The sequence below is a fragment of the Motacilla alba genome, chromosome 7 (genome assembly GCF_015832195.1).
Source record: "Motacilla alba alba isolate MOTALB_02 chromosome 7, Motacilla_alba_V1.0_pri, whole genome shotgun sequence".
NCBI lineage: Eukaryota > Metazoa > Chordata > Aves > Passeriformes > Motacillidae > Motacilla > Motacilla alba.
Window position 1 is genome coordinate 13,319,359 of NC_052022.1, and position 20,337 is coordinate 13,339,695.

At 41.3% G+C, this 20,337-nt stretch overlaps 1 protein-coding gene across 1 annotated transcript in view; it reads left to right on the forward strand.

Annotated features, from left to right (window-relative positions):
- CNTNAP5 (contactin associated protein family member 5) overlaps positions 1-20,337 on the forward strand; it is a 273,054-nt gene that overhangs the window by 116,460 nt on the left and 136,257 nt on the right. Inside the window, exons 4-7 of the mRNA XM_038143362.1 lie at positions 5,959-6,106; positions 12,980-13,183; positions 15,098-15,282; positions 18,843-18,986. Coding sequence (XP_037999290.1) covers positions 5,959-6,106; positions 12,980-13,183; positions 15,098-15,282; positions 18,843-18,986 — 681 coding nt within the window. The remainder of the gene's footprint in view (positions 1-5,958; positions 6,107-12,979; positions 13,184-15,097; positions 15,283-18,842; positions 18,987-20,337) is intronic.

Genomic DNA, 20,337 nt, shown 5'->3' on the forward strand with positions numbered 1-20,337 from the left:
CTGGCATTCACAGGATGCAGAAATGGTAAAATGTGAAAAAACCCCAAACATTTAGACTTTGAAATTATATTTTAGTTTTTATATCTTTTTGTGTTTTAGGGCTGAGCTGAGGTGAAAGGGGCAAGTTTCTACAATTGCCTGAACTTACAGTTACTTTTGTTTTGCAGCAGAAACTAAATGTATTTTTTAATTTTCATTGTTGCAGAAATTTGTAGCCACAAACCTGTCCAGGCCTAAGGTGCAGCTAGCAAACACTGATGCAGTATAATTTTTCTGTGAAAAGAAACCCTGTAGCATCCCATTAAAATCAGAGGGGTCTGAGTTTCCATATGGTGTGTTTATTATGTCCTTGTCTTGGTAGCCCTTGGTCTCTTTCCACACATACAAGCAGAAACCTAGGACCCCTACCATAACTTGGTTTTAGTCACTGGCTTCCTCCAAACCTGAATTTAGTACCCACACCCAGTAGCCCTGCTGAGTTGCATTCCAGGCAACACAAACTTCAGCAGAACAGAAATCCCACTGCCTTTGGAGAAGATAAAAGTCAGAGTTTGTTTTAGCCTGAAAAATGTGAAAAGTTAGGCAATGTTTCTCCTTCCTCTTTCAGATTTTCATGTTGTTTCTTCATTGAAAATTCATTCTTTCCTTAAAGTGCATGTACACTCAAGTACTTGGGAGTCATTCCCAGGAAGTATGTTCTGTATTGCTCCTAGCTCGTGATCTTTCTCATCTGGCTGCGGAAGTTTGAAGAGGAGAATGACATTGTTTTGCTCATAAGTACTGCAGTTCTGGGATTTATGACAGTCTTAGCTGCATTTTGTCTCCCTTTGGTTCCCTCACTAAGCTCTGGATAGCTTGAATCAAGTGCCCTCTTGTCCTTTTTCTTCAGGCATTGGAGGCAGCACACTCTGATGTCACAGGTGAGATTTGGAGTGCTCTTTTCCGTGCTTGTATTTCTTTTACTGAAGGTTGAAATGTTGTAAATTGCTAACATCTGTGTTGGTGCCCTCTGCACATGTTTAATCGGATTATTTCTTTCCCCTCAATTCAGCTCATCAGAGTTACTTCGGCAGAAATGAGAGTTTTCAATATGTCTTAAAATACCTCCCCTAGAAGGTAGTTAACCTCAGGTCTGCCTGCTCACCATACAGGGCTGATGATTGTGCAGGTGTTGCTGCTTGCATACTCATTTTGAACCCATCCCATTACCTGTCTAACAAAGTGGGAGAGCAGAATGTATTCAGCAGAGCCATTATGGGAACCACCTTCTGCAAGTCTGTAAATAAGTTGCCATTTAGTGTGCAGAGAGTTTGTGCTGGGGGAGGCTGAGATAAAGTCCTGCATCTGATCTTATCTTTTGGATTAACTAGGCTTTCATGAGCAGACACTTGTACCCAATTTCCACTTGTCTGTTGGGAGGTGAAGACCAGTCTAAGAGGTTGGCCAAAGGATGATCTGAAGCTCATCAAGTCTCACTGGTATGATCTGGCATAGCTCTGAATTAATGCACGAGGTAAAGAAAGAAATGTGTGTCTTCAGGGTTATCAAACAACTGTCATATTTCAGCGCAGTTGTGTGACATTTTCCTCAACTGCCCTTGAAAAGCTTTGGGGATCCCTCTGAATGGGAGAGTTGTGAAAATAGCCGATTTAGTTGAATCACTGTTTTTCCTGAGGGACTCATCCATGCAAATTCCAGGCACCAATAGCAGTTTTGAGATTTATGTGTCTTTTCAAAATTTTCTTTTTAATTTAAACTGGAATTCCATTTTGTCCTTTTCACTATAATCCATGAACTAGGTGAGCTGAGCATTGGGAGGAGCACTGTGTGCGCTTGTCTCTGCCATTCTTCCCTACGTGCTGACAGCTGCTGCCCAAGAGGCAGCACTGAGCTGCTTGGACCCTGCTCCAAACCACTGCAGCTGCTCTCCCCTCACCTTTTCATGCCAGTGGGACCTGCCTTTGCTGGCTCATAAAAAAAGCCTCATAAAATATTACTGTGGTGCCATGGTCTGGGTCACAGCAGAGCACTCTGCAGCCAAGCATTGTGAAACAAACTTGGTCCGAGGGGCAGCCCTGGCCAGCTGTTAACCTTGCAGCCACTGGCACTGGGGAGAAGCTTTTGCCTTCAAGAAGCTGGTGGCAAAATTTGGCACTAATGGAGCTCTTTGATTTATAAGCCCCATAGAATGCCAGAGGCAGAATTTCCCATGTAAATCATCCGTCTGTTGTGTTTACAGGGCTTGTTAAAAGACACAGATTGAAGGGCTGTGCTCTCTCCCAGAGCAACTGTGTTGCATGGGAAATGCAAGTGCTTTGTTTTCTGCACTTGTTTGTCATTTTGGTCCTGGGAATTAATCCTTATCAACAACAGGTTGTAATAGAGGCCATTTCTCAAGAGGACTTCTGCCATTCTCACCGATAGGTTTACTGTTAATCAATATTTGAACCTCCAGGGCTGTGAAATCTGGTGCTGCATCCTACTTTCATCTCCTTTAATGGATGGATTTTTTTCTGTGTCAGCTGAGGATCTTAAGTTTTCAAGTGACCGTCTGTGGCAATTGGTATTATTCAATGAATGGTCTACAGCCCACAGGTGGTCCATAAAGCATCAAAAGGTGATCTGTATAGCAGTGGGAGTTGGAAGGAAAAATCAAAGCAATCCTGAAGGCACACACACAGTGACACCCTATCAGTAGCAGCAAGCAGGGATGTGCCAGCAGCACAAAGAACCATCTTGTAGGCACAAATCAATGGGCACAGCATTGCCTGTGGATTTCCTTTCTCCAAAAGGGTCATTAGCTCTTTTCTTATTAAAGGAGCTTGAGCAAAAAAGTGCTGTAAGGGCAGTATTGGACCTCTGAATATTTTATTTTTACCAGTGTGGCTCTTTCAGTGTGGGAAGGATGTTTTTACATAGTTGCCCATCAGGTTTGGAGTGAACTAACTGATCTGGAGGCTGGATGTGAATAATTCTGGCTCTTGCTTGAGGTGTTGAGGGAAGATCCCTAGCAGAGATGTGAGTGGGTAGGCAGCAAGATCAGCTTGCAGTGGCTGTGGTACAGCTTTGAATCTTTTCCCTGGCAAAACCACAACCTCCTTGATGGCACAGACAGTCCCTAAAGTTTGCTGGACACTCCAGCTTGTTTCACAGTATTAAGGTGTACTTTTAGTTTTGTCTCTTACTTTTCACCTTTGCTTTCACTCTAGTCACTGCATTTTAAGCTTTTCACAATTGGGAGGATTGGAAACCCTCTGTTCCCCCTTTGTTCTTTTCTTCTTTCTTTTTTATCTTACTAAAGGTGAGATATTTATATAATCACAGGACTCCAAGGACATGAGCCTTTGGAGCAAACAAACAGAAAACAACAGTCTCCTTTATGCATCTTATATATCCATAAGTGTCTTACTAAAAATGTGAGGACTGCCACAGCTGTGACTGTGAGGCTTAGTCTTTACTGACAGTTTCATTACTGAGAAGAACAAGATTTTTCACTTCAAATATAAGCAAAAAAAATCTCTGAAAGACTCTCTGCTGGAATTTGAAATTGGCTCCTATGTGAAAAACAGTATGAATAAGATCAGGACATATAGAACTGCTGCTTGTTCCACGTCAACAAGAATCTCCATTAAAAAAAAAAAAAAATACAGCTTCATTTATGAGAGGTTAGTTAACTGTCATGTAATACTTATAGAAAACAAGGTCTTGTGCATAAAGAGTTCAGAACTAGAGGTACAGGAAAACCAAAGCTTTGAGGACAACTGGGATAACCAAATTTTTCCCCTTTTCAGCCTGGTAAGTTCCTAGTAGAAATAATTTTACAGATCTGTAATGGATTAACCCCAACCATTACCAGAGCCCCACACAGCTGCTCACTCTCCCTCTGTGGAATGGGGGAGAGAATTGGAAGATTGAACATGAGAAAACTCATGGGTTGATATAAAGACAATTTAATGGGTAAAGCAAAAGTCACCTACACTTTTGCAAGCAGAACAAGGAGTTCATTCTCCACTTCCCTTGGGTAGGGATGTGTTCAGCCATTCCCAGGACAGCCAGGCTCCATCGCCTGTAATGATGATTTGGGAATACAAATTCCATTACTGTGAACATCTCTCTGTCCTTTCCCCAGCTCTGTGTGCTGAGCACAGTGCTGCCAATGGGATGGGATATCTCAGTGGTCCGTTGGGTTGACCCCTCCCATGTTCCCATGCCCTCCAGTCTCCTCGCTGCTGGGATGAGGAGCAGAAGAGTCCTTGACTCTGTGGAAGCACTGCTTGGTAATAACTGAATCATCTCTGTATTATCAACGCTGTTTCCAGCACAAATCCAAAACACAGCCCCATTCAAACTACTGTGAAGAAAATTAACTACACTTCAGCCAAAACCAGCACATGATCACATGTTTTGAAGGGTGGTTTTTCAGGGAGGTAACGGGGATTGTGAGAGATCATTTCAGTAGCATTGTTCATCTTCAGAGGCAGGAAATAACAGGAATGAAATGCAAAGAATGTTTTAGGAAGGGAGATATATGTGGTCTTTTGCATTCATGACTGGGTGGAAAATGAGGCCTATTGTATATAGAAAAGAATTTCCCCAAGTTACGGTTTTTAAGGTGAAATGAAATAAACAAGGTATGGTTTCAAAGGATTGTGCCCTAGAAATGTTCCAGAATATTGTTTATTTAATATAGTTCTAATAAAACAATTGAATGTTGACTTTAGTAAAACAAGAATACACTGAATTTGAGGTTTTACACCATCTATGACAACATTTGGAAAAATGTTGGAATGCTTGTATTTTAGGGAAAAAAAAATGAGTGGAGATGAACCCCTAATCTCTTTAACACATTGTCAACCATCAAAATGAATTGTAGGTCTGCTTTAACGAGCTTATTCCAGTTTTGCTCCCAATTACATTGTGTAGGTGAATGGTGCCAATTTTTGAACTGCAGAAGCACTTTAAACTGGTACAACTTTTGTGATGAAATTTTATGCTTACAAAATGCAGGACCTCTTCTACAAATATGGCTCTCCTGTGAGATTATGCTTTTGTATGTTCTCTCTTTGCTTTTCATGTTTTACAAAACTGTTAGCTTCAAATTTCAATCCTAGCTGAATTACTAAAATGTTCTGAGGATTGCAGGAAGTCTGTGATATTCCTGGGCCAATATTACAGATAAGGGTGTAAAGATGAATTGAAAATGCTTGAGGCAGAAATACAGCCTTGAAGTTTTTCTGAAGGTTTGTCTTTGAAATCCCTCGGTCATTCTTCATCCATGAGAGAATTTCCTCTTGTTAAGTTCTAGTTCTGACTAGGACCGTTAATTTTGGCTTGCTGTTGCAGGCAATTAATTAAATAGGTAAGGAAAGAAATTAAATTATATGTTTGCATGCTTTAACTCTCTGGAGTGCAAACAGAGTCAAAATGCTGATTCTCCTGTGTACTTACTCAGGCTTTTATCTCTTCCTGTTCCTTGCTTGAGTTTTCTGTTGGGTATCTGGAAATCCTGTTCTTCTTCCCAGACTCTCAAGAACTTTAATGGCTTGTATCTATCATTTAGTGCTTCCATGAGTGCACCAAAGGCTAAATCAAGCCCCATCCTTCACTGTGATTACAGGACACTGACTATTTTAGGGGTTGATGGAGTATTAGAGTTCACGGGAATAGCCTGGCTTAGGAGAAATTGTGCAGCATTTTCAGTATCAGTATCCCCATCTACAACCTGCTTTTGTAACTCTGTATACATTCTCCCACTCTGCTGAGGTGCTGCTGTCTCCCATGTTTCCCTTCATAAGAGGTACAGAACTTAGCAGAAAACTTGATAATCAATTTAAATAATTTTAAGTAATTCTTGAGACTAAGAATCATGAAGAGGGGTGACAGTTCACATCCTTTGTTCAGAGTGCTGCATTCACCTCTTGTTGCTTAATGTCTCACCAAGGCTCTTTGTCCTTGCAGGTTTTCACAGGGAACAGCAATGCTGACGGTGTGGTTCACCACAAACTGCTGCACTCCATGAAAGCTCGATTCTTGCGCTTCATACCCCTCAAGTGGAATGTTGGTGGGCGGATAGGACTGAGAGTTGAGGTCTTCGGCTGCTCTTACAGTAAGTGGTTGCATCTACACCCACGTTTTGTCAAAGAGCTTTTACTTGGTGCTGCTGGTGCTGTAGAAAGAGTGGAGTAAAAGTTTTATGAGTTAAAATGTAACATGAAACACATTGCCATTGTTTATTCTTTCCAGTAGTTGTTCTTGCCTTTCTGCCCAGGGATGTGCTGTCCGTCTCACTCAGCTGGTGAAGCCTCCTCAGGGCTGAGCCCACCGCAGAGCAATTTGCTGCTTCCGGGAGTGCCAGGCAGTCAGATGCTGCAAAACCTCCTGCCCACTGGAGGTCACAAGGCTAATTGGGAGCTCCAAAGGGCTATATTTGCCTAAACAGCTCATTTGTAAATTTAAGGCCAGTTACCTAGTTGTAAAGTGCTGGGGATTCTGCAGCTCTGGTTGTATTTGGGGCTGATGACTTTATAGCTTAAGAGTGCAGAGAACCTGTCAACTGATTTAATTGTTTTTACATGACAGCTTTCTTTGGCCACTCTTAACACGAGATGGTCTTTGAAGATACGGTCTGTAGTGTTTAGGGCTTTGGAGCAGCCTGCAAATGTTACTGGCTTGGGGTGTTTTGGTGACAAATCTTGTCATAGTGCTGCAGGTGTATGACCTATGACTGGCAGACTGTGTGTTTAAGGCAAAAGGACTGATGCTGCTCCATTGCAGAAAATGGAAGTCCACTCATGAGGAAATAAAAGTCCAGTATTTGTTTCTCAGGTGACTTTGTGTTCATTTTTGTGACTTGAGATGCTGCTGGAAATGGGGGAGATTGTTTTGTGGAGAGTTCAGGGGATTAACAGCATTTTACTGATAAATTCGGGGTGGTGTGACCCAAGTGAACCATCATGTGACACCACTGTACTGGTACATTTCCCCACTTAGCTTAGGTCCTTATCTGTTCCTCCCCTGCACAGATAATGGGCTGTAGCAGAATAAGCATGAAAACAGAGACAACCTAAATTCATCTAAGCTAAATGAAAGAGAAGTTTATTAAACTTTTTGATTTACGTGTTCCCACTGAACAAAGACACAACTCCAGGACTTTCTGGGGCCTTGTCACTCTCCATGGATCTTAGGACTGCGTCGCATGGTTTCACAGGAAGATTCTTACGGTCTCTATGTAGGTCTATCACATTCATCTTCTTCTAGATGCTGACTGTCCACCTGTACAGGCACTGTTGACTGACCTACAACCACCTGGTCTGAATGCACAGTCATTAGGGCAAGAGACCTTTTCCAGGTATATTAGTGAATATGTAAACTGAAGTCTGAAATTCAGAATCAACTGCTTTTGATGACATGATTCTGAAACAGCCAGCTAATCTGTTTTCAAGAGCTTTCTTCTTCCAGACTTCTGCAGTGAAGAGTATAGTCCAAACAGTTGTGTAACAAATAGAACTTGAACTTTGGGAAGATTGAAACTTTTGGGGCTTTTTTTTCTTTTTTTGATGGTAGTCCATGTGATGTACTACATGAGCACTACTTTCATGTCAGACTGTGGTTGTATTTTCTGTGATACAAAGAAGATTTCAGAATCACTTGCAGGTTGAGTTGCCTTGTGTTATCATCTAAGTGTTCATCTTTGTCCTGTACCCTGTAGTTGCAGGAAATAAAAGTGCTTGTGCAGAATTAAGGTATGAGATTAAAGCGAGCCAGAAAAGAAATAAAGGGATTCATAAAACTTTTACAGGGTGTTGAAATATTCATTCCATTTATATAAATGTGCCATTCACATTTCTCTCTGGCAAATTGCATATGCCAAGCAATACCTGTCTACAAGCTGTGCTTATATAGTTTTAGTGACTTGGCTACTCCTAACCCAGACACACCAGCACTGTACAAAAGATGTTTGATCATTTATAAAATGTCATCTTCAGTGGTATACTGACAGAGTATCAGCTGCAGATCCTGGCTGGTGTACAACTGCATAACTGCAGTTTTTCAAGTTGATAGCAGACAGGCTCATCCACCGTGTTCAGTGGTAGCATAAGCAATATTAATAATCTGGGGAAAAAATTAAAATTGCGAAGATTAAGTTTCTGGAGACAAGCTGTTGAACAAGCCAGGAAGGAAACTGAACTAGAAGAGAAAGTATATTGAATGTGCACCATCTTCATGCATGTGTCTGTATGTACATGAAAGAAGGGACGTGATGCTGAGAGTAGAAACAGCATCAGCTGATATAAATCCATCTTTTAGAGACGCGTATGGTTTCTTTGCTGCCTTTTTAGGTGAATGTGACAGTCCTGTGGCAGCAGAAGTCTCTGTTATCACATTTGTGGTGTATGACTCTCCTATGCAGTATTCTCTGCTCGAGAGGCCCCAGGAACACAGCCCTGTGCCAACCTTTGCAAGTGCAGCATTCATTGATGACTGTTTAGTAGGGGGCACATGGAAGGCATCAGGTCTTGTAGATCACCTGCCAGGTGACACTTTGGCAGGACACAGCCACAAAACACACTGAAGAATCCTGCTGTGTGCACTGGATGCCAAAGTGGATAACTTAGCCTGTGGTGGTACTGTGCTGCTGCTGAATGGCGCTTGCTGTTGTTTATTGCTTCTGCTAGAAATAATTTACTATGAATTTATTCCTCAAGTCTCCCTGTCAAACAAAAGAGCTTTCATTTCTTGTCTTTTTCTTTTTCCTTCTTCCCGTTTTCTTTTCACCTTCTATCTGGCTGTCAGTTGACATTGTTTCTTTGGAAAAATGAAAACATATTTTGAACAGAAAAGCTATTTCAGATTGAGCGTACCTCATCCTATCCCGTACATATTGAAGTTCCTATGAATAAAGGACTCCAAGGCCATCATATAAGCTGTATTTCACAGATAGCCTGCTAAATGTTTACTTTCTTCAGAAAGCATGTATTTAAATGAAAATTGATTACATTTTTTTTTTTAATTCCTGTAAATATCTCATCTGGTATCCTCAAAATAGGCACTGAAATAGGAAGGAGATGATGATCTGAAAACATACATTAATGTTTCCTGTTCAGAAAAGGATGACGAGTTCTGTGGAAAGTTCCATGGAGAAATACGTGTAAGCCCTTGCTATTCCTTTGCAGCAGTGGCTCCAGCAATGTATCTGTAACAGATAAGCAGAGCTGCAGCAGAGGACATGCTCAGACAAATGGCAAACCAATTGCTTTTGATGCTGGAGGTGGCAAGGGGCGACAAGTGTATCTTTATACTTGGGAAAAGTCTTGTTAGCTTAGGACAAGAAAAAAGAAAATCGCTGGCACAATTGCTTTTATAGGATAAGATTTATAGCTGCATTGGTGATGCTGCTCATATTCTATAACTGGTTAACAGCCCAAGGTGCTTCAGCAGAATTGGGTGTATGTGCAGTTAACAGCCTGGGATACCACAGGAGAAACAATGATAGGGTGTGAGACAGGGTGTCTTGTAAGAGCAGTATTCTTCATTTGCAGTTCAGGACTCTGATTTCTCATATTTTGCGGTCATTGCTTCAGGGAACATGATCTGATACTGTGCCTTTTTATTAAATTATATTTTTACTGGATTCTTTTTCTCTCTTCTTTTCCTCTTTTTTTTTTTTTTCTTTTCCCCCACCTTCCTTCATCCTCTCCTTTGTCTTCCTATGAGATAGAAAATAACTCATTGCAGAGAACTGCTTAATGTCTGATGGTCCTTGACCATTGTGTTTGCAATCAAATGCACAAGGTAAATGCCCAAATGATTGCTTACTGAAATGAAGCAGAGATTTTTGACAGGGATAAAGCTGCCTGGCCGAACAGTCACCTCTGAAGTAGTCATCCACATGCATCCCTTGGGTTGCGTGTCTGAGAGAGAGGTGGGCATGGCTTTAGGGTCATTCAAGGCAGCTGTGACTGGCCGGGGGACACATCTGTTCAGACCAGGAGTTGTCCTCTTCCCTTCTGCCAGGAGTTAAAGATTCTGTTCATTGGTGCAAGCTCAAGACTGAAAGTTCCTGTCTCACATGGCAACTGCTCCTAGAGTTATTCCTGTTTTAGAATATTTTTGCTAAGTAAGTGTTCATTTTTCCCAAAGTCACTAGGAGGAAGGACTTTCTTCTCGAGTATGGCTGTGTATCCTCTCTGCTGCTGGGAGCAGATTGCTGCACAAGTAAGCTCTGTGCTCTCATACTGCTGCCAGCCTGTCAACAGCCTTGTTGATGAGGACAATGTAGAGAAGAGCCCAGAATGAGCAAAGTCTGTCTTCAGGGAGCATAAGAATACCAGCAGGCAGTGCAGGATGAAATCACATGTTTTGTTTTAGTCTGTTATTACTACAGATTTTCTGAGACTTGAAACGTTTTGGATCCTTGTTGTCTTGCTGGAAGAGGGTTATGGACATACATGGACTACATAAACACTGAGCAAACACCAAGCAGGTTTTCTGGAGTGGCTGTTTTTAACAGGAACCAACGATTTGTTGTCATGCAAACTGCCACTAATGACTTCTGGCTGCCAGTGTTAGCATTTATTTGACATATTCTCGTTTCATTCAGGGCTATTTATTGGCCAGTGTGCTCACAAGTGATAATTAGTGGAGCAGAGCTTTTCAGAAACAAGTTTTCCTTTGTGATATGCTCTGTAAATGTCAGTACTAGAGCTCTTCAAGAAATCATGTTATGCTGTGGCTTAATGGAGAGTTAAGAACAAGTACTGAAGTATGAATTTAGACTGGCTGGAACCTTGGATCTTAGGAAAAAGATTTTAAAAGGGCCACTTTTTGAGCAGCATTCAGTCAGGAGCCCTTGCTCCTGTAGTGCCTTTGGTTTTAAGAGCTAGGAGAAAAATCAACTTTAGTAGCAAAATGCTCTGGAAATCAAAGACTGTACATTCTTTATAAGCTATTTCCTGATTGCCGCCAGTGTTGAAATGAAACCTTTTTTATAAGACACTTGTGGTTTACTTTAACCAAATTGTAGTATTTCATGTAGTTAGGGGAAATTCACAAGAACTAAACTACCAATTTAATTCCCTTTATAGAAACTGGCAGTCAAGGTGTCAATAGAGAGAAGTCAGCAATTCTGAAGAAGCTGTTTCGTAACACCTAATTCAGAAGTTAAAAACAGATGGCAGGAATACTTTCGTATTTGTGATAATTCCTAAAGTAGCAACTGTTCCACAAATGAAGGGAAACAGCCTGTTATAATTCTGACATCACAGATGAGAAGTTGGTCTTAGTTTATTCAAGAGTGAATTTTCCCCAGGACTGAGTTTCTTTGTAGTTTTAGTCTCATTAAAAAAATCAGTTGCCTTCTGCTTCGGAATGAAGTTGGCTATGGAGTTACAGAATTTTGCATCAAATTGAAATGTTGTGCTCCCTGCAAGTTTGTAAGTGTGCCATCAAACTCCTGTACAAACTGTCATACTGACAGGCAGAAATTTTCCTGGTAGTTTCCATGGTAACAAATTGTTAACAGCTGTTTTATTTTCTGAGCTTTTAATAGTTTTTAATTGCAAACCCCTTTAATTTTTTCACTAAAAAAAAGGGAAAAAAAAGGTTAAAACCCCTCTTCCCAGAGCTCTTATTATTTTTGGTTTTTAAAAAGAAGCAGATGAAACTAGTGTTAATGCTTAAAAGGACAAAAGAGCTCTCAATGGAGTTTAGGTGACTTAAATTACTGACTTGATCCATGATACAGTTGCTCACGAGAAGTCTTGATCATATGAACCTCTCAGTTATTTTTCAGAAGAAAATAGAAAACTGATAGCTTTGGTTTATCATTGAAATGTATGGTTTGCAAATGAGAGAGTCTACGTTCTTTCTTCTTGGGCACTAGGAAGGTGTTACTTGTCTTTGTGCATGTGCCTCAGTAGTTATGTAGTTTAGTAAGCCTCTGTTCAAATTCTTCATTGTCTGGTATTCTTAATTTTTAATATTTTTCTTAACAACAGAAAATACCAATTGACAAAATTGATACTTTATACATAAATTGTGTCAAATTGCAGTTGGATAGAAATTGGATTTGAAGTAATGTATGTCAGTCAGATGTTTGTGTACAACGTATTAGTTAAAAGTATTTAAAGCTACCTGAAATATTCTGGTCAGAGATACATTTAAAATTTTGTTAAAAAAAAAAAGCTTTTGCTTAAAAGACTACTTTATAAGGCAGAGCGAGTACTTCAGGCTGCTGCTGCCAAAGAAAGTATTAATTGCAAGTGAGGAACCGAAAGCTTGTTTCCTACCAGAATGATTGGGATTTTAGAGGCTGGCTGAAGGGGAAAATATGTTTCTAATAGGATTTTCAAAGGTGTATAATCAGTTTAGATGCCCAGTTCCCATGAAATCTCTTCAAAAGCTTTTTGAATTGATGTTTGACTATCCCTGCCAGCCTAGTCAATTTGCATGCAGAAACACGGCTGATAAATGCCCATCACAAGCAAGCAGCCAGCCCTCGGAGGCTGAGGGGATCCTTATCAGAATGCAGAGGTGGATGCAGGCATGGCTGACATGCAGGAACAACTCAACAGACACTTGTGAAGCTACAAAAGTGGAGTGAGTACTGAAGTGTTCAAAGTAATGAATAACATCCTGAATGCGTTTGAGAGGAGCAGTAAATGCGGCAAGGGATGTTCTGGAGATCTGAATATGATGGAAGGCACCTGTTCTGTTCTCAAAAGTTAAATGAGAGAGGTGTTGTATGAGGAAGGCAAGTGCAGAGGGGTTCTGGTTTTATCCTCATGTTCCCTTTATCCAGCAGAGGGAGAGGATTGGAAATGGATGAAATGTGGTTGCTCAAATGACCTGTACATCCTGTGGATGTACACACTCAGGACAATACCTGACTCCAAACTGTATTTGAAAAGATCCTGAAAAAAATACAGTTCCTCTTCTGATGCTGCCCCTCCTTGCCATTTTGCCATTTTCTTTCTTCCAGAGTCAGATATTGCAGACTTTGATGGCAGAAGTTCACTTCTCTACAGGTTCAATCAGAAGCTTATGAGCACGTTCAAAGATGTAGTTTCCTTGAAGTTCAAGAGCATGCAGGGGGATGGAGTCTTATTCCATGGAGAAGGACAGCGTGGAGACTACATAACCTTGGAACTACAGAAAGGGAAGCTCTCCTTGCACCTCAACCTAGGTAAGGGTAATTAGGATTACTGGTTTGCATATAAATCTATTATTTATATTAGTCAGTATCTGCAAACTCCAGCTGATATCAACAGAACATTCTGTGTGCTGATGTCATGGAGGACATGGTAGCTGAGCCAAGAAGAGACCTTGGCTCTAGTGCTGAGCAGGACAGAAGTAGAACTGCTCAATGGCTAGTTCTGATTCCTCATATACCTTTTTTTTTTTTTTCTTGGATGTGTGTGTAGGTTTTTTGTATTATTTTTAAGAACAGCATTCTCAGGAAGTGGTCTTTGGACAGCAGGAAAGGCTTATTTTTGGTTTGTGTCTAATTTTTTCCATTCACTCAGTGATTCAGAGCTGAGCTGAGAATACAGAATTTCAATGATAACATTCTGGTCAAAGCATTGTGGAAACTGCTGTATGTTTCCTCCCTGAAAACTGTGAATATTCCTTCTTCAATATCTGTAAGGTTATCACTGTACAATCATGTTGGATCAGAGAATCAGAGGAAAGGCTGGCTTAATTTCTTTCTGTAGAAGATGCTTGTTTTTTTTTCCCTGCTGAATACACTGAAGCACTTTGATAATGGTAGGGACTACTGCAATAGGAGTGATGATACCCCCTCTCCCAGCCTTACTGCAAAATCTTCACTGGCTTCATCTGTGGGTGTCCCATGGTGCTGGCCTCAGCAGTCTCTGCTGACTCATGTTTCTCATACTGAGGGGTTTAAGTTGGGCATTTTTCCCCTTGTGCTTAATTATGTTTGTTTTAAAAATCAGTAACTGTTCTCCACAGCTGTTGCACTTTGTTTTACATAAGCTCATTAATTGTTGAGTCCCCAAGTTGTGCTTTCTTTCTTTCCTTCTTTCTTTTTCAGCAAAGATTGGAAATGATAATGCATCATTTTCTGATTTGGGATTTGGATGTTACTTGGACCAAAGAACTACTTCCTGAAGCTCTGAATGGGGGAATCTACCCCACAGAATTGCCCTCTTACAAAATATTTGTGCTAGGATAAGAATATAGTACAGTTAATTATATTATGTAACTTCTTCCAGAAGAGATACTCTTATGAATGTGTATTCTGAGATGAGTTGGGTTTTTTTCTTCAGCTGTAGCCCTAAGTGTACAAAATGTAGCCATTTCAGGTCCTCTTTTTTGCATTCACACCTCATGGCAAGGGTTTCAATGACTTCTCTTAAATCTGCTTGCATCTTGCCTGGCAGTTTTGGAGCATGTGTTCTCTCCATTCTGCAGGAATGTAAAAGAGGATACACACTCTCTTTCAGTGAGAGGCTCCAAAGTGTTCAGCTAGCTGGAAAACAGAAGAGTGCTTGAAATGACTGGGTTAAAATTACCAGCCTAAATATTTTTATGATTTGTGATCTATACTTTTGGAGAGCTAGGCCAGTTTTAAGAATTTTTATGAGCTGAACAAAACACTCTTGTTGCTTCACTGATTAGTGTTTTTTCTTTTAAACAATTTTATTTTTAAAATGCAGAAAGCACAGAGTTGACAGTGAAATGTCAGGAGTGGTCTGTTGATGTGATTAGACAAAAGATTTTGGTGTTGCCCAGAGGAAGCTCTTAAGCCATCAGGACCAAAAAGGCCTGGCAGAATCAAGGATGCAGACAAAGTAGTAATGCCCTGCCTGCTGCAATGTGTGAGTGCAGCATCTGTAACATCTCCTGGTTCACCACAAAGATTTCACAGGGAAAAAATGTGTGTGTGGTGGGCAGGTATACACACATGTATGTGAATGGGACCCAAGGAATCTAAGGCAGTCTTTGAAAAGGATCTGTTTCCAAGAGCTCTGGCTTGCATCCTGGAGCTCTGCTCCATGCTTTCCTTGACTCCCCATGCTCCAGTTAAGAGTCTGGAGGTAACTCTGGTATCTTCCGCCTCTCTGTGCCACTCTAGGGGACTCCAACCTGCACTACAGTAACAGCCACACGTCTGTCACCTTGGGCAGCCTCCTGGATGACCAGCACTGGCACTCAGTTCTCATAGAACGCTTCAACAAGCAAGTGAACTTCACAGTGGACAAGCACACCCAGCACTTCCGAACAAAGGGGGATTCAGATCACTTGGATATTGATTATGAGGTGTGTGAAGCCCTTTAGGTTATAACCTGTGAATTGAGGTATGAATTACTATAAAATTAATACAATGGAAAGCAACCACCCTATGAGCTGGTTTTTTTCCAGCAAAGATAATTTTTTAATATTTTCTTCCTAGAGAGTTCCTTTGATACTTTACCAGCATAAACTATGTCAGTGTAACTCCATGTATGCCAGCATGAGAAAGTGGCAAATCTCTGTGCAAATAGGCATTGCATTATGTTTGCACTTCAAAGTATGGCAGACTTTGAATAAATGAGAAGTCATAGCCTGGGTTCTAGTCAAATGTTCAGAGAGCAGCTGTGTTATCATCTCCAATATGATTTTAATGGCATCACTGTGCACCATCCCTGCATTGAATTGAGCATGACTGTGGGGATTCCAGCCCTGATTTGTCCCTATATCCAGACAGCACTTAGTTGAATTGCAGCTCTCCACACAGAGATGAACAGGTGAAAATTACTGTATTCCCACTAGGAATGGAAGACCTCCGGTACACAAGGAAGTTTTAGCAAGGTGGGCATCTGTCTCTCCTCCCAGGTAGCAAATGACAAGATGAGAGGAAATGGCCTCAAGTTGTGGCAGAGGAGGTTAGATTGGATAGCAGGAAAATATTCCTTACTAGAAGGATGATCACACATTGAAATACTCTGGGAAATGGTGGAATCATCATCCCTGGGAGTGTTCCAAAGGTGTATGGAAGTGGTACCTGGGGATATGGTGTAGTCATGAACATGAAGGTACTGGCTTGGACTCAATCTTAGAGGTTTTTTCAATCTTAGTAATTCTATGATTCTATGACTTTCACAACCACTAGCTTGACCCAGTTCCCTTCACATCTGAGCATGTTGCAGAGCATGCTGATGTAGGGAGCCAGAGCAGCTCAGCAGAGGAAAAGTCCTGCCTGCCCATAAACCTGAGCCTGGTGTTCTCCCCTGTGATGAGACCAAGGTGTGGCAGAGTGCAGTTTATATCACCCCAGCAGCTCAGTGCTTATGGATGACAGTTGTTAAAAAAGTACCTTAAAGCTCTATATATCATGGTATCTGTATGCAAGGCAGTTCCTCATCAGTTTGCCATCAACGCACACCTGCGTGCAAATTACCCCTGTTCGCTTTTGTCCCCTTGTGCTTGTCTGCCAAGTCTGCCTTGCCCACAAGGCTCAGGGTCATGCTTGCACAGAGCCATCACCCTGTCTGGATGTGTTGAGCTGGCATGGTTCACTGCTTCAGAGACCACAAGTTTCCCCTTTGCACTTTGAATTCATTTCTCCGGAAAGGATCATTTTCCAAAGCACCCAAGGGAAAAAAGCAGACAGCTCAGCAGTGGCAGGTGCCTGCTCTCTCCGCTCATCTTCCAGATGAAATTCCTTTTTTTGCATTTCACAAAGCAGGGTGGAGAGAATGGTACCTGTCCCCTGGCACAGCTCTACCAAATCATGAGCACATTTAGCTGGAGCATTAGCACTTGGAACAGTAGGATTCTACAAGACCTTTAAACTGAACTATTAGGGGCTAAAACTGTAACTGCTTTTAAGATGGAGTTGAGAAAAGCTGAATAACTGAGTCATCAGCTTTTCTAATTTCAAAATAATAAAATTTCTCACCTTGTGCTTGTTGTCAACTAGGGGAAACTCAGGCTCCAATCTAATTTGCAGAACATTTTTCCAGATGCTCCAAAATAGGGAACATGGTGGAAAATATCTCCAGGTGTTGTAAATCAGCATCACTATCAACCACTTAGGCACTCAGACCTTGTCCCCTGAGCTTAGTTTTTCAGTGTGTTTTTTCTCCATTTGCGTTGAGAGTCTTTCAGTCTAATGTTGCAGCAATGCAGTCTACTGAAAGTTTATCTCAGCACACTTCAGGGATTAAAGGCCTTACTGAGGGTAATAAAATCATTACTTTCATAATTAAAATTATTACAAATAACAAAGGAAACTGTTTTCTTAATAATGCATTGGTGTAATTGATATTGATTTTTCTTCTGGTTTTGAAACCCCAGTACAGAGTCCCTAAGCAGGAGACTCGAAGAATAGAACATGAAAGAAGGAAAGTCTGGCGTTTTAGAAAGAACTAATGATTCTCACTGGAAAAAAAACAAACATTGCTACCAGATAAGCCCGCATGCCAATAACAAACCTGCAAGTGACATAAAGTAGCAGTCTGTTCACTCTTTATTTCTCTGAAGTGATCAATTAAAACAACTGAGGTGCAAGTTCATTAAGAACTTGTTTTCAAGTAAATGTTTTCAAGGTTACCCAGGGAGGTTTCACTTGCTTATGTATCCCAGCTTGTTAGGTGGAGTGGGAGGAAAAATAACCCCCAAATTGCACTTTATTTTTGTAATAATGAACTGAGGTAAGGCTTTGGGAATTGTGACAGGGAATAGGGCCGACCAAGTTCCAGGAGCTGTCAGCCTGTAAGCAGTGCCACACAGCAGTGCATGTTCTTGCTGCGGTGGATGCAGCAGGATTTTGCAGCACAGGTCCTGATCGAGTGTGGCTGCAGCATCCCCCCCTGCATTATATCACTCACCATGCTGCTGGCTGTGATGGGAAAAATGAGTAGAACTTCAGTGGTACCACCAGTAATGCTTTGCCAGAAAGGTCAGTAAAGTTAATTAGAAATGAGCTGTGACATTTGGAGAATGAAGGCAGGATTATCAGAATTTTTTGAGGTTGTGGGGTTTGTTTTTCTTTCTTTTTACTCTCTTTCTTTTCTTCAGAATCTAAACAATTATGCTGTATTTGGGCAGCTTTATTTTCTTAGGCTTTTTGTCCTCCCAGGGCTTTCAGCCCTCCAGTTGAGTGAGGAGCTGTAACCTGCCCAGTGTTAACATCTGCCACTACTTAGGCAACAGCACAGCAGAAGTTTTGTGCAAATGTGTAGCCTGCAGAACTTCTGCATTACAAAGCTCAGTCCCAAATGCCACATGTGACAGTTGTAAAGACCAAAGCACAGTGAAATTGCAAGGTGCAAATGGGGTACTTGTGTATGTGATTGTACCCTTCTCTGGCAGAAACCAGAACTGCCCAGACACATGCTTGGTGGAAAGGAGTGACCACAGCTCCCAGGCAAGCCCAGTGCTCTGAGGTCAGGGAGAATCTATTCCCCCATCACTCAGAGGTTCCTGAGCACTGTGGGCTGCAGTCTGGTGTCGCCCTCTGGACCAGTGGGGCTGTGGGTTGCACACTGTGGGAGGGTTTCCTTGTGTGTGGGTGTTCCTGGGTGGGGAGCTGGTGGCACTAGGTTGGTGTGCCAAGACACCTCAGAGCTGCTCCCAAAGCAGTGAGCTCACTGTGCCAGAAGTGTTTCTCCAGCAGCGGGAATGCAATGGGAGCTGTAATTTCCCTTGAGAGATGGCCAGGGCCTGCCTCATGCTCCCAGTGATGCTGTTGGTGGGAGCTGGTTCTTAAATAATGCCCCAAGTAGATGTATGGAGTGGGGCTCTGCTGCTTTTGGGATGATAACACAATGTAATATAAGATATACATATACATACATATATAATATAAATAATGCTGTTCTTATTATTTCCAAAAGCTCAGTTTTGGAGGGATTCCTGTCCCGGGGAAGCCAGGAACCTTTCAGAGGAAAAATTTCCATGGGTGCATTGAGAACCTTTATTACAACGGAGTCAATATAATTGACCTGGCCAAAAGACGCAAACCTCAGATCTATACTGTGGTAAGAGGCAGTACTGTGTGCTTTCCTTCTTTGCTTCCATGCCTTTTGTGCTCTCGTGGTGCTGCTGGCTGCATTGAATGAGCAGAGTTCAGATTTGGATAGCTGGGGGGATAATTAGCTTGTTAAAATGATATTGCTGAGGTTAACACCAGCCAGCACTGGCTCCTGTGGAGAGAGTTAGTGAGAGACACATGTGGAAACCAATGCATTTCTCTGATTTTCCTGATTTATTAGAATTAGCTTGGGGAAACATTTTAATTATTTTTTTCAAGATAGAAATGTGTATATTTTATGGCATGATAGAAGTCATAGAGATTTTTTTTCCTGGTTAACTGAGATAAAATCTTACTTTTTGAACTATTGTCTGTCACTGTTGGGAAGTACAGCACTAGCAGAATTCTACTTTGATACTTCAGCTCATACAATAGAGGAGAAAAAATATTCCTGTTATCACTGGAAATAGTCTTCTTTGTGCTGCTCCATATATTCAATGTATTGGCAGTTCTGAGAGCCATTGACTTTGTACTACTGTCTCTAAGTGTGGAATGGTATAGGTGAAGCAAGAGGAACTACAGTCTTATCCAGCTTGATAACATAAACCACAAATATGACTAACATATAGTAATGTCCAAAATTACAGATACATTTAAATATATCACAAAAATAACAAACATTTTATTTTGTAAGAAGAGTGAACTATACTCCCACAGCCTTGACAAACTGTATATAATTCAACTCTGTTCAGCTACAATGTACTTTGATAAATGCATTTTGGCTAACACTGTCTTTGGAGACCATGGAGATGAAACTGCTTCTGGCTCCCATGACATCTTCAAGTTTGTAGTAATGTGTATAAATACACAGAACCTAAAACAAAGCAAGCCAGAAGACCAAGGAAGCTCATTCTGTTCTTTCCCTGCCTAGGGCAAGGCTGAATAGGCAGGGAGCTGGAAAATGGAAAGGTGATGGGTGAGAAGTTCCTCGCTATGTTGTTGGCAGTCAAGACTGCCTCCAGGATACTCCCCTGGGACCGAGAGACTTTGCTTTAATAATCTTGAGTTTGATTGTTCTGACTGAGGACTCAAAGGCAGAAATCCTATGAGCTGTGTTAAATTCCTCTTCCCCTCAGCTTTCTTTCTAATGGGGGAGCAAAGAGCTCTTCTCTGCTTCTTAGGTCATTTAACAGCTGGTTGTTTTGCTGGCTGGATAATGGGAAGACCTTACTAAAGGGGAAGAGCAGAATTTTGTGATGCACTTTTTCTCAGAGAGACATTGTCTGGGTGTAAGTGGCTCCAAGCAGTGAAACTCTGTTATCACTACATTTGGTTCAGACAATGCTAGATGAAAGGTC